Source organism: Macaca fascicularis, chromosome 5, assembly GCF_037993035.2.
Source record: "Macaca fascicularis isolate 582-1 chromosome 5, T2T-MFA8v1.1".
NCBI classification, from domain to species: domain Eukaryota; kingdom Metazoa; phylum Chordata; class Mammalia; order Primates; family Cercopithecidae; genus Macaca; species Macaca fascicularis.
The window spans coordinates 156,057,716-156,073,595 of record NC_088379.1 but is presented as its reverse complement, the minus strand read 5'-3'; the positions used below and the strand labels follow the sequence as shown (position 1 = coordinate 156,073,595).

Sequence of the window (15,880 nt, the reverse complement as noted above, 5' to 3'; positions counted from 1 at the left end):
TTCCTAGGGATGAAGTCTCAGGCCTGCTATGTTTACTTTTTCTGCACACTCGTAAACTGCATTAATAAGCTCTGAAATCCTGAAAAGGATATGCTGAGGAAGCAACTTTAATTATTATCTTGACAAAGCTCCAAGAACTGGTAGAAAATTGAATTCTAGGAGTTCGAGACCAGCCTGGCCAACATGGTGAAACCCCGTCTGTTCTAAAAATATAAAAATTAGCCGGGCTGCAGCCATAAAAAAAGAATGATTTCATGTCCTTTGCAGGGACATGGATGACGCTGGAAGCCATCATTCTCAGCAAACTAACACAGAAACAAAACTAAACACCCCATGTTCTTACTCACAAGTGGGAGCTGAACAATGAGAACACATGGACACAGGGAGGGGAACAATATACACCGGGCCCATTGGGGAGTTAGGGGCTAGGGGAGGGAGAGCGTTAGGACAAATACCTAATGCATGTGGGGCTTAAAACCTGGATGACAGGTTGATAGGTGAAGCAAACCACCATGGCATATGTATACCTATATAACAAACCTGTATGTTTAGCACATGTATCCCAGAACTTAAGGTAAAATTTTTTTAAAAAATTGTTTTAAAAAAATGAATAAATAAAAATAAAGGCTCAATTAAAAAAAAAATTAGCCAGGCATGGTGGCACATGCCTGTAATCCCAGCTACTTGGGAGGCTGAGGCAGGAAAATCACTTGAACCCAGGAGGCAGGGGTTGCAGTGAGCCAAGATCATGCCACCACATTCCAGCCTGGGCAACAAAGCGAGACCTCGTCTAAAAAAAACAAAAAGAAAGTTGAATTCTATACTGCTAAATGTAGGAGAACTGAAATGACAGAATGATTTCTAGAGAGTTATTTCTATTTATGTCAAAAATCAGTTCCTCAGAATTTTGTTAATAAGCAATGCATATATTCTGTGGAGGGAAAAGAATTAAACTTTGGTGTCTGAAGAATTTGGGAAAAAGGGGATAGCTTCATGATGCAAATGTCCTTGATCTTACTTGAACCTGTCAGCTCCTTTCCTCTGGGGCCTGTTTCTTCTGACCAGGTTGTCCTTTTCCCAGATGTCTGCAAGGCTCCCTCCCTCACCAATCCTTCAGATCTTTGCTCAATGCCACTTTTTCTCAGAGACCTTCCCTGACCACATTATTTAAAATTGGAAATCTTCCTCCACATCCCACACATACTCACACCAGATACTCCCTGTGTTCCTCCTTCCAGTAAGCTATCTCCTTTCTACTTTCATATTACTGGCGTATACTCTTAAATATTTGTCACAACAGTATTATATTCTAAATGATCAACTATTTCCTTGTAAGAATACGGAAACCACAGCACAGAAAATATCTTCAAGATGGTGACTGAGTTGGATGTTTTTATTATATATGTCTTAACTCCCAGAGCAGCCTTGCCTCTCACTAAGAATGTTTGCCTCGCTCTAAATCATTGTTTTCCTAGTTGCTGGCCTGGGTATTTTCCTCCCTTTAAGAATGTTTTCCTGTCTGCGGATAAAACAGAAACGTGACAAATCATCTTCTTGTTATAGGTTTATCACATGAAATGGAAGTAGAGAGTGTACATTTGAAAAAAAAAAAAAAGAAAGAAAGAAAAGAGAGAGAATGCTTATCTGCTCATCTCCTTTTAATGCCTAAACCAAACTGTAAAAGGTGGCTTTAGCGTCCTTCAGTATGTTACAGTCATCCACTCTCCAGTTGTTTTTGCGCACTCATTTTAATTAACTGTCACTAATTAAATCTGGTCATCTTTGTTTCCTTCTTTTTAAAATAAGTTGGGGGTAAATTATCACTGATATGGCTGTGGTTTGGATGTAAAGGTATTGTTTAATTGAGGGCAGTTATGTTCATTAATCAGAAGCTAATGAATTAGAAAACACATTGGCCGGGTGCAGTGGCTCACGCCTGTAATCCCAGCACTTTGGGAGGCGGAGGCGGGCAGATCACGAGGTCAGGAGATCGAGACCATCCTGGCTAACACGGTGAAACCCCGTCTCTACTAAAAATACAAAAAAAATTAGCTGGGCGTAGTGGCAGGCACCTGTAGTCACAGCTTCTCTGGAGGCTAAAGCAGGAGAATGGTGTGAACCCGGGAGGCGGAGCTTGCAGTGAACTGAGATCGCACCACTGCACTCTAGCCTGGGTGACAGAGCGAGACTCCATCTCAAAGAAAAAAAAAAGAAAGAAAACACATTGAATTATTTTTGGATGAGAGAGTGTTGAATACACCACCTATTAAGAAGGAGCATGTCTTATCAAAATGAACATGGACTTTTAGGTTCAAAACAATGGATCTGACAATTACTAGCAGTAAGACCTTGGTTAGCGCATTTATTTTCTTAGCTTCAGTTTCTTTATCTGTAAAACAGGTAGGATATTATCTAGTGTAGCACTGTGCAATAGAACTTTTCTGCAAAGATAGAAATGTTCTTTAACTGTGCTAGTAGTCACTAGTCACAGTGGCTAGTATTTGAAATGTGGCTAGTGAAACTAAGGAACTGAAATTTTAATTTAATTTTAATTAAGATTTAAGACAATCATTAGATGTAGCTACTAGCTAGTGGACTGGACAAATCTAGCACATAGATCTTGGTTGGTGAAATGTATGTAAATATAGAGCCTAACTTAATGCCTGTCACATAAAAGGTTCTCAACAATGCTGGCTGCTGTTGTAATTATTTAGTATTATTTTCATTCTCTATAAAACATATAGTGAAATTAACTGATGTTGACTAGCACCTCAATTTTCTGAAGTTTGCTGGGAGCTCTTTCTCATTTTCTTAACTATTTGTGTGTATCTTTTATGATAGCCATTTTTCTAATAAACTAAGCAGCAATCATTTCGTTCTTTGGAATCCTAAAAACTAGAAATTATTGATGAATTACTGCTACTTTTTCCAGGTTTACATGAGGATCCACAAAGCCCACCTCCTCTCCCTGCTGAAAAACCTATTGGAAACACTTTCAGTACAGTATCTGGAAAACCCAGTAATGTTGACAGAACTAAAAACTTGGTAAGTGGTCATTATAGATTGTATTAGATTGAAGACATAGTTATGCATTAATTTTGAATAGTCAGCTAATATCTAAATTATTTTATTACTGGTCAAATTAAAAACAAGAACCCTCTATTAGAGACCAGTCTCTAAGCCCCATGTACTTACATAATGTAGTGTTCAATATGTTAAAAGTCCCTATAGAGAGATTAGGCCAATTCATTGTACTTCACTATAAAATAATTTGTATACCAACTTAATGACCCTGTCTTTTAAATGAAACTAATAATGAGAAGGTTATTAAAATCTCTAAACACCTTTAATATTCAGGGAAATAACTTTATTCAACTTGTTGGTTTTTATTTAAAATATCCAATTAGTGACCAAAATTTAAGATAATTACCATAAGAATTTTTAAATCTGAAATTTAAGAAAAATGTATTTTTTTAATTTAAAAAATAGTGTTTTACTGTGCACTTGTTAAGATGGTGGTCAAAGATTTTTTTCAGTAAATATATATATTTTTCATTTCAACCTCAATATCCTCATACTTTTTTTTTTTTTGGTCTTCCAACTTTTGTGGTTTCTTGGGGAAACAGACATGCAACAAGTAATTAGAGAAGTGATTTAAGAAAAAGAATAAAGTTGGCTGGACGCAATGGCCCCCACATGTAATTCCAGCACTTTGGGAGGCCGAGGCAGGTGGATCACCTGAGGTCAGGAGTTCGACACCAGCCTAGTTAACATGGTGAAACCTCGTTTCTACTAAAAATACAAAAATTAGCTGTACGTGGTGTCGTGTGCCTGTAATCCCAGCTACTCAGCAGGCTGAAGCAGGAGAATCGCTTGAACCCGGGAGGCAGAGGTTGCAGTGATCCAATATCCATTGCACTCCAGCCTCGGGCAAGAGAGAGAGAGAGAGAGAAAGAATAATGGCTTTCAGAGGACTTTATGGGAATCCTGATTATTTCCTCTTTTTTAAATTGACAAATAATAATCGTACATATTCTTGGGGTACATAGTGATGTTTCAGTACATATACTGTATAGGGATCAGATCAGGGTAATTAGCATATCTGTCATCTCAAACATTTTTCACCACTTCTGTTTGGAATGCTCAATATCTTCCTTCCAGTCATTTGAAGCTATATATTATTGTTAACTATAGTCATCCTATAGTGGTATAGAACACTAGAATTTCTTCCTCCTGTCTGGCTGTAATTTTGTATTCTTTAACAAAGCTCCTTCTCTCTCCCTTCTTTCTACCCTTCCCAGCCTCTAGTATCCTCTGTTCTACTTTTTATTTCTATGAGATCAACTTATTTTTAGCTTCCATATATGAATGAGAAGATGCAGTGGTTAACTTTCTGTTTCTGGCTTATTTCACTTAACATAATATCCTCCGGTTCCATTTATGTTGCCACAAATGACAGGATTCCATTCTTTTTTATGACTAGATAGTACTCCATGGTGTACACATGCCACATTTTCTTTATCCATTTATCTGTTGTTGGACACCTAGGTTGATTCTGTATCTTGGCTATTGTGAGTAGTGCTACAGTAAACATGGATGTGCAGATGTCTCTTCAATGTAATTTCCTTTCCTTTGAATAAATTCCCAGTAGTGGGCTTGCTGGATCATATGGTAGTTCTATTTGTAGTTTTCTGAGGAGCTTCCATCCTGTTTTCTACAGTGATTGTACTGGGTTACATTCCCACTAACAGTGTATAAGAATTCCCCTTCCTCTGCATTCTTGCCAGCATTTTTTTTTTTTTTTTATCTTTTAGATAATAGTCATCCCAACTGGGGTGAAATGATACCTCATTGCCATTTTGTTGTGAATTTCCCTGATGATTAGTGAGGTTGAGCATTTTTTAATGTATTTGTTGGCCATTTGTGTGTCTTCTTTTGAGAAATATCCAGATCATTTGCTTTTTTTTTTTTTTTCTTCTTTTTCTTTTTTTGAGATAGGGTCTTACTCTGTCTCCTGGGCTGGAGTGCAGTGATATGATCACAGCTCACTGCAGCCTTGACCTGGGCGCAGGGGATCCTCCCACCTCAGCCTCCTAAGTAGCTGGAACTTTAGGCGCATGCCACCACACTCAGCTAATTTTTTGTGTTTTTTGTAGCGACAAGTTTTGCCACATTGCCCAGGCCGTTCTTGAACTCCTGGATTCAAGCAGTCATCCGGCCTCCACCTCCCAAAGTTTATTTGCCCACTTTAAAATCAGATTGTTTGGGTTTTTTGCTGTTACGATGTTTGAGTTTCTTTTGTATTCTAGATACTAATCCCCTATCAGATGAGTAGTTTGCAAATATTTCTTGCCATTCTGTAGGTTGTCTTTTCACTCTTGATTTTTTCCTTTACTGTGCAAAAGATTTTTGGTTGATATAAACCCATTTGTTTATTTTTACTTTTGTTGCCTGTGCTTTTGAGGTCTTATTCATAAAACCTTTTTTAAGACCAATGTACTGAGGCGTTTTCCCAGCTTTCTTCTAGTCGTTGTATTGTTTCAGGTCTTAGATTTAGGTCTCTGAGTTGAGTGTCTTAGGTCTCTGAGTTGAGTGAGTGGGAGGGTTTAGTTTCATTCGTCTGCATATGAATATCTAGTTTTCCCCAGAGCCTTTATTGAAGAGACTGTGCTTTCCCCAATGACTGACCTTGACACTTTGATCAAAAATCAATTGGCTGTAGATACGTGGATTAATTTTTGGATTCTCTATTCTGTTCCATTGGCCTATGTGTCTGTTATTATGCTAGGTCCATGCTGTTTTTGCTACTACATCTTTGTGCAGTGTATTTTAAAGTTGGTAGTGTGATGCCTCCACCTTTGTTCTTTTGGCTCAGGATTGTTTTGACTATTCAGGGTCTTTTGTGGTTCCGTACAAGTTTTAGGATTTTTTTTTTCTATGTTTGTAAAGATGTCATTTGTATTTTGATAGGGATTGCATTGAATCTGTAGATTTCTTTGGGTAATATTCTCATTTTAACAGTATTAATCCTTCTAATCCATGAGCATAGAATGTCTATTTGTTTGTATCCTTTGTATCTTCCATTTTTTCATCAGTGTTTTGTAGTTTTCCTTGTAGAGGTCTTTCACTTCCTTAGTGAAATTTATTACAAAGTATTTCTTTTTGTAGCTATCGTAAATGGGATTGCCTTCTCAATTTCTTTTTTTAGCTAGTTCTTTGTCATGTATCGAAATGTTACTGATTTTTGTATATTAATTTTGTATCCTGCAACTTTACTGAAATCATTTATCAATTCTAAGAGGGATTTTTTGGTAGAGTCTTTAGGTTTTTCTAGATATGAGATCACACTTTTTTTTTTTTTTTTGAGATGGAGTCTCGCTCTGTCGCCTGGGCTGGAGTGCAGTGACATGATCTCGGCTCACTGCAACCTCTACCTCCTGAATTCAAACAGTTCTCCTGCCTCAGCCTCCCAAGTAGCTGGGACTACAGGCGTGCACCACCATGTCCAGCTAATTTTTTTTGTATTTTTATTAGAGACGGGGTTTTATCGTGTTGGCTAGGCTGATCTTGAGCTCCTGACCTCAAGTGACCCATCCACCTTGGCCTGTCAGAGTTTCAGGATTACAGGCATGAGCAACCACGCTGGACCACACTCATTTTTGTTAGATGTCCATATGGCATATGATCTTTAAGGCTTGTTTTAAGAGAAATTAACTTTTAAAGTCTTTGAACCAAATTTGCAGTTCAAATTTCATAATGGTTTTACATTGTGCATTAACTATGTTTATTATACAGGCAAGCCCACCTAATCATCTGGCAAAGAAAAATTTCTTTGAAGGAGACATTAAATTAAATTAGCCAATATCTAGTTAATGAGATTTTCCTGAAGAATGAATTAAAATTTAGTGATCACTTGTGATTTTCAAAGTAGCTGGTAATAAATTTTTATTAAATCTGGGCCAAGAAAGCCCAAAAGAGGATAGTAGGGTTCCTACCACACTAATGTTAAATAGGAAAATCCCAAATTCCCGTGGAGGAAAAGTTGCCTGAGAAGGTTACTGGCTTCTACTCTGAAATAGTTATAAAAAGGAGTGAGAGGGTGATAAGTAAGTAAAACATCATTCGTTAATATCCATCATGTGTAATGTCCATCATACTTAATGGACTTCGTAAACTATAAAGCTCTATTGAAATAATATTGGGGTGCACGGTGGCTCACACTTGTAATCCCAGCACTTTGGAAGTCCAAAGTGGGTGGATCACTTGAGATCAGGAGTTTGAGATCAGTGTGGCCAACATGGTGTGAAACCTCATCTCTACTTAAAGTACAAAAGCCGGGCATAGTGATGCACACCTGTAATACCATCTACTTGGGAGGCTGAGACAGGAGAATCGTTTGAACTTAGGAGGTGGAGGTTGCAGTGGGCCGAGATTGCACCACTGCACTCTAGCCTGAGCAACAGAGCAAGACTTGTCTCCAAAACAAAAAAAGAAATAGTATTATACAAAAATGAGCCAGGTGTGGTGGCACACACCTATAGTCCCAGCTATTATTATTCCAATGGAATAATATTCCAAAATGTTCCAAGATTATTCCATCTTGAACAAAAAGATGGAATCTGCAGAGACAATACAAGCAGGGAAACCAACTTCACCAGAAACTAAAATGCTTGTCCAAACACATTAAAAGCCAGAGTTCAGGGATATCAGAGCTAGAGAAAAAGTACCAAAAAGCAAATGCAGAGAGCCTTCAGGTTATTTGTGGAATACCCACGAGGAGGAAGTCCCTAATCAGTTATCTTGCAAAGACTCAGCAGAACCTGGACATAAACCCAGACTTGAGCAAACACTAAGACAATGGCTCCTGCAAGAACTGTCTCCTTCTCTCAATATTTGGAGTATGTCAGATACAGAAGTGCCTTTAGGAATGTGCCTAACATCCCTAAAGAATTTGGATGTGGCCGGGTGCGGTGACTCACACCTGTAATCCCAGCACTTTGGGAAGCCGAGGCGGGCAAATCACGAGATCAGGAGATCGAGACCATCCTGGCTAACATAGTGAAACCCCGTCTCTACTAAAAATACAAAAAAAATTAGCCAGGTGTGGTGACGGGTGCCTGTAGTCCCAGCTACTTGGGAGGCTGAGGCAGGAGAATGGCATGAACCCGGGAGGCAGAGCTTGCAGTGAGCCGAGATTGTGCCACTGAACTCCAGCCTGGGCAACAGAGCGAGACTCCGTCTCAAAAAAAAAAGGAATTTGAATGTGCTACTCTTTTTTTCTGATTTAAAATTTTCTTACTGTTGCAAATTAAGAAATTAAAAAGATGTTTAAGATTTCCCATAAAAATACCACCACCGAGGAAAAACTACAGCTAACATTTGGTACAAAATTAGGGTCATATGCTATGCATTTATTACAGTACATCATCTGCATCTTTCCATGTCAAATTTATACATCTATTTTTTAAATTTTCTTTATCAAGGTATCTAATAATTACAGCTTTGATAAAAGCAATTAAAGTTTCTTCCTATCTGCTAGAGTTTGTTTTAATTTTAAAGGTAGCCACAGAAATAAATGCATTTTTCAAGTATCTTAGCAATATTTGTCAGGAAAAATATAGGCAGCAGTGTAATTATAAGGCATGGATTATATTCTGGAATATTGCAGGGTTTATGAGCTGGTTACTTGCCTCACTACATTAACTGAACTCATTAGTGAAACCAAGTTTTAAGGGCAAGCTTAATTTGTTTTTTAAAATGGGATTTTATAGCATTGAAACATGTTTAAATGATCACAGTTATTGGCAATTAATCATTTGGTATTTAAGGAAAAGGTTATAAATATTCAGTATAATTTAAAAATCATGAAAGTGAGTTTTGGCTCATTTATAAGAAGGAGGAAAACAGTCTGAAGTAGCCCAAAGAATCCCAAGCTTTAATTAAACCTCCTTTACAAAAAAAAAAAGTGTAATTTAAAGGGTCAGCATTTTTTTTCTTATGAAGTTTTGGAGAAATATTATTTCCTGAGTGTTAGTGTTGGGGACTTAGAAAGTAGGAAAAGTGGGGTAAAAAAAAGACAAAATTAGAAGAATTTAGTGAGGGACTGGGGGTGGTGGCTCACGCCTGTAATCCCAGCACTTTGGGAGGCCAAGGCAGGTGGATCACTTGAGGTCAGGAGTTCAAGACCATCCTGGCCAACATGGTGAAACCTCATCTCTACTAAAAATACAAAAATTAGCCAGATGTGGTGGTGCACACCTGTAGTCAGCCACTCGGGAGGCTGAGGCAGGAGAATCACTTGAACTTGGGAGGCAGAGGTTGCATTGAGCTGAGATTTCGTCACTGCACTCCAGCCTGGGGGACAGAGCGAGACTCTGTCTCAAAAAAAAAAAAAAAAAAAAAAAGAATTTTATGAAGGCTTTTTCCCCCTCCCAAAAAAACAGAAATTTTGACTTTGAGATCCTTTGGCTTCCCACTCACAGAGAATCTGAAAATATTCTCCATGTATCACCCTCATTTCCCAATCCTTGGGCTATAACATGTTCAGAAAACCTGTTTAAATGGAACAGTTTGAATCCCTTCCCCTACAGAAATCTTCCTATTAATCTCCACACTTCCAATTTCTCTCATCTACCATTAGAATAAAACATTCCACCTGTACCTTTTACTTTTCACATTATTCTCCTTTTCCTTTTTTCTACAAAACTCTTTTACCCCATCCAGCCCCTTCGCTGGAGTGGTACAAGCACACTGCTTTCTTGGACCTTAACTATTTCTCCTCACATGCCTTCCTCTCAGACCATCCTGCAGGCTTCTTTTACGTTCCCACCTCCTTCTAGTTCAAAACCCACTGCAAATTGTTGAAACCAAACAGTGGTGAGATAAGATCTCCCTATTCAAAGCAAAACCAACTAGTAACCACCCCACTTACTGTGTGTTTAAACTTAGGAGCAGTATGTTTCTTATGTGTGATCACGGAATGAATAAAGAGGAATGAATAAAGACCATATATATCTATCTAGATTAGATAGATAGATAGATAGATAGATAGATAGTTTTTTTTTTTTTTTTTTTTTTTTTTTTGAGACGGAGTGTCGCTCTGTTGCCCAGACTGAAGTGCAGTGGCGTGGTCTCGGCTCACTGCAACATTTGCTTCCCGGGTTCATGCCATTCTCCTGCCTCAGCCTCCCGAGTAGCTGGGATTACAGGTGCCCACCACCATGCCTGGCTAATTTTTTGTATTTTTAGTAGAGATGGGGTTTCACCATGTTAGCCAGGATGGTCTTGATCTCCTGACCTCATGATCCACTCGCGTCAGCCTCCCAAAGTGCTGGGATTACAGGCGGAGCCACCACACCTGGCCAAGAACATACATTTTTCAATTCTCTTTAGGGCCTGCTTAAATTTTCCCTTAATATCTCGTGAATCCACTGAGTGCATGACCATACAGTGCAATTGCTCAAGCTGTGGTCCACAATAGGAGACTGGTTTTTTCCTGTCAGTATTTTGACTTGTATTAGGACATGAATAATTTAGGCAGAAGTAAGTTAATATTGTTTAATGCTGAAAACTCTTTTAAGCTACTTTCTATAACTCAACTGCATTTCTGCTTGTAGATCCAGCCAAAAGGTTGTCCAGAATTTCTCTTGACAGATTCTTGTTTCAGATTAACCTTAACTAAAAAGCATTCTCTGCTACTTGCAGGAATCCAACCACCCGGGTCAAACAGGAGGTTTTGTGCGAGGACCCCCAAGGTTGCCACCGAGGTAAGTAAATGTGGGAAAAGTTAGAGAAAAATTAATGATTCAGAGACCCAGCTCTCTTTTTTACCACCACAATTGAGTGTTGTTGGCCTTGGATCTTTTTTTAGCAATGAAATAATCTCACCAGTTCACCCAGGCCCCTAATCCACAGTCTGCTTATAATGGTAGGTGGTGGGAATCTCTGCTCTCTTTTTAACACAGTTCAACTCATAGAGCATTTATTTCCTCAAATAAATGAACAAGACTCATTTCTGAACTTAAAACAGCTCCACTTCTAGAATATACATATACATGCCCACTAACACCCTCCTGGTTAAGAGACTGGTTTTTGGCATTTCCAAAGGGGACTGGCTTTGTGAGCTCAGAGGTGACTGCCTTCTGAGTTCCAGAGCTATTCAAATAAAGGGCTGTAATGCTATCAGAAGACATTATTACTATGTTGAAATTTATTTATTTATTTATTTTTTGAGACGGAGTCTCGCTCTGTCTCCAAGCTGGAGTGCAGTGGCACGATCTCAGCTCACTGCAACCTCTGCCTCCCGGGTTCAAGCAATCCTCCTGCCTCAGCCTCCCGAGTAGGCTACAGGCCTGGGACTACAGGCGTGAGCCATCATGTGCAGCTAATTTTTGTATTTTTAGTAGAGATGGGGTTTCATCATGTTGGCCAGGATGTTCTCGATCTCTTGACCTCGTGATCTGGCTGCTTGGGCCTCCCAAAGTGCTGGGATTACAGGCGTGAGCCACCATGCCCGGATGAAAATTATTTCTATCATAGAGATTAAGGAAAGACTTTCAAAGTAATAGTTGTCCTATCCTTTCAGAACTAGCTTTCTTTATATTAATCTAAATTAAAGTTTTAATAGTAACACCTATAACATGAATATTAGGGGATTTTGATGTTCCTTTTCTAATCATGTACAAGACCCCAGCACACATACATCATATCTTATAGGCTTTTCATCTCAGACTTTGGGGGAAAGTGCCTAGTTTCCAGAAATAGTCATGATGTGTTTAAGAGCAAATGGGACCTTAGAGAGCTCATGATAGTAAATGCTTGTTTGTCTTGAACTAATGAATCTCTAGTGCAAGATAAGAGGAAGCTGGAACATCATGGCATTTCCTCTAATAATATAATGTTTAATGCAGCAGCAGTCGTTTGTTCAAAAATAGCATACACTGCATGTTTCAGTAAATTGTATTCCACTAGCAGAAAGCTGTGTGTGTGTGTGTGTGTGTGTATGTGTGTGTGTGTGTGTGTGTGTAAGACAGGACAGAACAGAATTTAATACTGATCAAAACACTGACTCATGGCTACTACATTGATTTTCAGACCTGTGAATGGAAAAACCATTCCAACTCAACAGCCTCCAACCAAGGTGCCCCCTGAGAGACCACCTCCCCCAAAGCTTTCTGCAACCAGAAGATCTAATAAGAAACTGCCTTTTAATCGATCCTCTTCTGACATGGATCTTCAGAAAAAACAAAGTAACTTGGCAACTGGACTCTCAAAAGCCAAGAGTCAAGTTTTTAAAAATCAAGATCCGGTGCTACCCCCTCGCCCCAAACCAGGACACCCTCTCTACAGTAAATACATGGTAAATTTAGCTTTTAAAAATGTTCGTGGTCAAGAGATGTGCCCTGAAGTATATATAAGATTCATTTATTCCTTAGAAAAAGATGATGGAACAAACGTGGAATTGTCCCTTGACGCCAAGAGTGCTTTAGTTCAGTAGCCATAATAAATTCTAGGTCTTGGGCACGGTGGCTCATGCCTATAATCCCAGCACTTTGGGAAGCCGAGGCTGGTGCATCAACTTGAGGCCAAAAGTTTGAGACCAACTGGCCAACGTGGTGAAACTCCGTCTCTACTAAAATTACAAAAAATTACCCAGGCGTGATGGTACAATCCTGTAATCCTGGCTACTCAGGAGGCTGAGGCATGAGAATTGCTTGAGCCCAGGAGGCAGAGGTTGCAGTGAGCCAAGATCGCGCCACTGCACTCCAGCCTAGGCAACAGAGCAAGACTCTGTCTCAAAACAAACGAAACACCTAGGTCTTAAAGCAGGGTTTCATTATTAGGAGAAACGTAGGGAAAGGGGAGAGAAAGCCGGGCAGGCCAGGCTTATAACTTGCTGCCTGGCTGGACCAAACAGAAATTCTGAAAAACCTGACCCTGTGGGTAATACTAATGGGAGAACTCTGATAGATACTATAGTTTATATCTTTTGTTTTTCCTTTCATTTAAGAGATGGAGTGTCGCCGTATCACCCAGGCTGGAGTGCAGTGATGCAGTCATAGTGCACTGCAGTCTCGACCTCCTGAGCTCAGGGATCCTCCTGCTTCACACTCCTGAGTAGCTGGGGCTATGGGAACATGCCTCCCCTCCAGGCTTATGGTTTATATCTTGATGTAGTTTATATCTAATAACTCCTTTTCCCATTGAGTAAATTTTAAATGAAATAGAAAGTTCTTACTAAGATGGATGGTTTTTCCCTCATTTTCCCCTTTTGTAAGCCTAATAATTATCATGGTCCATTTAATAGTTACCAGTTAGAAGTTTTCATCAATAGTTGAGATACTGATTTTGTTCTCTTTTAATGTTTTTCTCATCAAATGACCTAAACTTTTGTCTGCATTTGCCACAGTTGAAAAACAGAGTTGCTGGGTAGTGGCTCATACCTGTAATCCCAGCACTTTGGGAGGCCAAGGCGGGTGGATCAGTTGAGGTCAGGAGTTCGAGACCAGCCTGGCCAACATGGTGAAACCTCTGTCTCTACTAAAAATACAAAAATTAGCTGGGCGTGTTGGTACATGCCTGTAATCCCAGCTACTCTGGAGGCTGAGGCAGGAGAATCACTTGAACCCAGGAGGCAGAGGTTGCACTGAGCCGAGATTGTGCCACTGTACTCCAGCCTGGGCAACAGTGAGACTCCATCTCAAAAAAACAAAACAACAACAACAACAAAAAGTTGATGTGTTCTCTACATTGATCAGGTTAACCTGAAGGATGTAAAACAAATAAAAATGATAAGGAGGCCAGGAGCAGTAGCTCACACCTATAATCCCAGCACTTTGGGAAGCCAACTGCTTGAACCCAGGAAGTGGAGGTTTCAGTGAGCCAAGATCATGCCACTGCACTCCAGCCTGAGTGACAGAGTGAGACTCTTTTTTTAAAAAAATAAAAAATAAAAATGATCAGGACAGCAGGACTGCTTACACTTTTTACCAATTGAATGACAGAGTAGCTTGTAACAAGAACAGCAATTAATAATTCTATATTGTGTTACTATATTTCCATCATCAAGCCAGGAATTATTTTTTCTTTAAGCTGTTCAGAGTTTTTTAAAAATCCTCTTTAGAGAAGGGTATAGACAAATAAGAAGGAGGCAGTATATTCATATATATTAATATTCATTTAAACTGACAAAACTTTAATTGCTAAAACCCAAGAGTGTTCTTTGGGATAGATTACTTAATTAATAAATAAAAACAGTAGTTGATGTATATTATATTGAGTACTAATTATAAGCCAGGCGCTGTTTGAAGCACTTTATGTGTGTATTAAATAACTCATTTACTCCTCACACCAACCTTGTGAGGTAGATATTATTATTCTTGAACAAGTGAGAAAAATAAGAAACAGAGACATAAAGTAACATGCCCAGGGTTGCAAATCCAGTTAATTAATGGTGGGAGCAAGATTTGAGAACAGGTCAGCTGGCTCTGACACCTGCTCCTAACCATCATGCCAATTGTAGCCTCTACTTGACTTGGCCATTCTGTGTCAAGAGCCCTTTTTCAAGGGGAACCAGATTTCACGTTTGGTTCTTGTCACGCACGTCTGTGTGAAGAGACCACCAAACAGGCTTTGTGTGAGCAACAAGGCTGTTTATTTCACCTGGGTGCAGGCAAGCTGAGTATGAAAAAGGAGTCAGCAAAGGGAGACAGGAGTGGGGCAGTTTTATAGGATTTGGGTAGGTAGTGGAAAATTACAGTTAAAGGGGGTTGTTCTCTTGTGGGCAGGGGCAGGGGTCACAAGGTGCAGGGTAGGGAGATCAGGAGACTCATTTTCCGTGGGAGGAACATAACAAGGTTGATTGATTAGTTGGGGTGGGGCAGAAACAAATCACAATGGTGGAATGTCATCTTTTATGGTTCTTCAGTTGCTCCATACCATCTGGATGTACATGTGCAGGTCACAATGGCTTAACTTGGGCTCAGAGGCCTGACAGTTCTCAGCATAGTCGTATAATGTCAATAAAGCATTTTTAAAAACTCAATACATTCAAAATGATGGTACATCTAGAGCTGAATGTCTCATTACAAAATAATTCTTTAAATCTTTCATTTATTGCCTGCCTATAGTACCATTAAATTGCTAGCCAGGAATCTGGGTACACTGGAAGCCCTAGGAATCTGACAAAGATGCTGGGAAACGGCACCACCAAGCCAGCGGTACACAGCCACATCCTTGCACTGTGGATCTTTGCTCCTGGGTGACCCAAGGCCCAGGCAGCCTTCTTAAACCATGTTGGATATGAGCTTGTGTGGTTACATTTCCGGGGTATGCCTTTTATATAGTACAGACCCTCTGGTGTGCACTCATCAGCTAAAATTTTCCAAAGCAGGGAACAGAGCCCCTTGGACAAGGTCCAGTACAGATGTAAAAACCATTCTAAGATCAGACAGAGTTGAGTGGACCAGGAAGTGGCTGGGATCAGGCCATGAAATGGATTTAAGTAGACACTTGGTATCAGAGAGAGACTCTAGGAGAAGAAGAGCTTCAAGGTCTATGGAAACAAACAAGCAGGCAGGCAGGCAGGCAGTACACGGAGGGCTCCAATCACTGATCAGCCTCGGAGGCCACCATTGTAAGAACCCTGAATTAAAGAACTGGCTGTGAGGTCAAGTGCTGGGTATTTCTCCTTCAAAACCCAGGGGACTTGGTGGATCTTATCCTGTAGAATGGAACTTCCTGGTTATGGTCTTTAAGGGAATGTTAGGCCATGTTCAGCTCTTGTGGTTCTATGGGCCCAACTCCAACTCCCAAGAGCCTCTTAACATCTATGAGAAATGACAGGCCCCGTTGATCTAGAGCATGATGAAGCCGGGTGAGT

The 15,880-nt window shown here is 39.7% G+C and overlaps 1 protein-coding gene across 38 annotated transcripts in view; it reads left to right on the top strand.

The window, feature by feature from the left end:
* SH3D19 (SH3 domain containing 19) overlaps positions 1-15,880 on the top strand; it is a 196,319-nt gene that overhangs the window by 156,198 nt on the left and 24,241 nt on the right. For all 38 annotated transcript variants that reach the window (XM_074040594.1, XM_074040587.1, XM_045392938.3 and 35 more), the window contains 3 exons: positions 2,933-3,045; positions 10,705-10,766; positions 12,094-12,358. In XM_074040594.1, the coding sequence (XP_073896695.1) occupies positions 2,933-3,045; positions 10,705-10,766; positions 12,094-12,358 (440 nt within the window). The remainder of the gene's footprint in view (positions 1-2,932; positions 3,046-10,704; positions 10,767-12,093; positions 12,359-15,880) is intronic.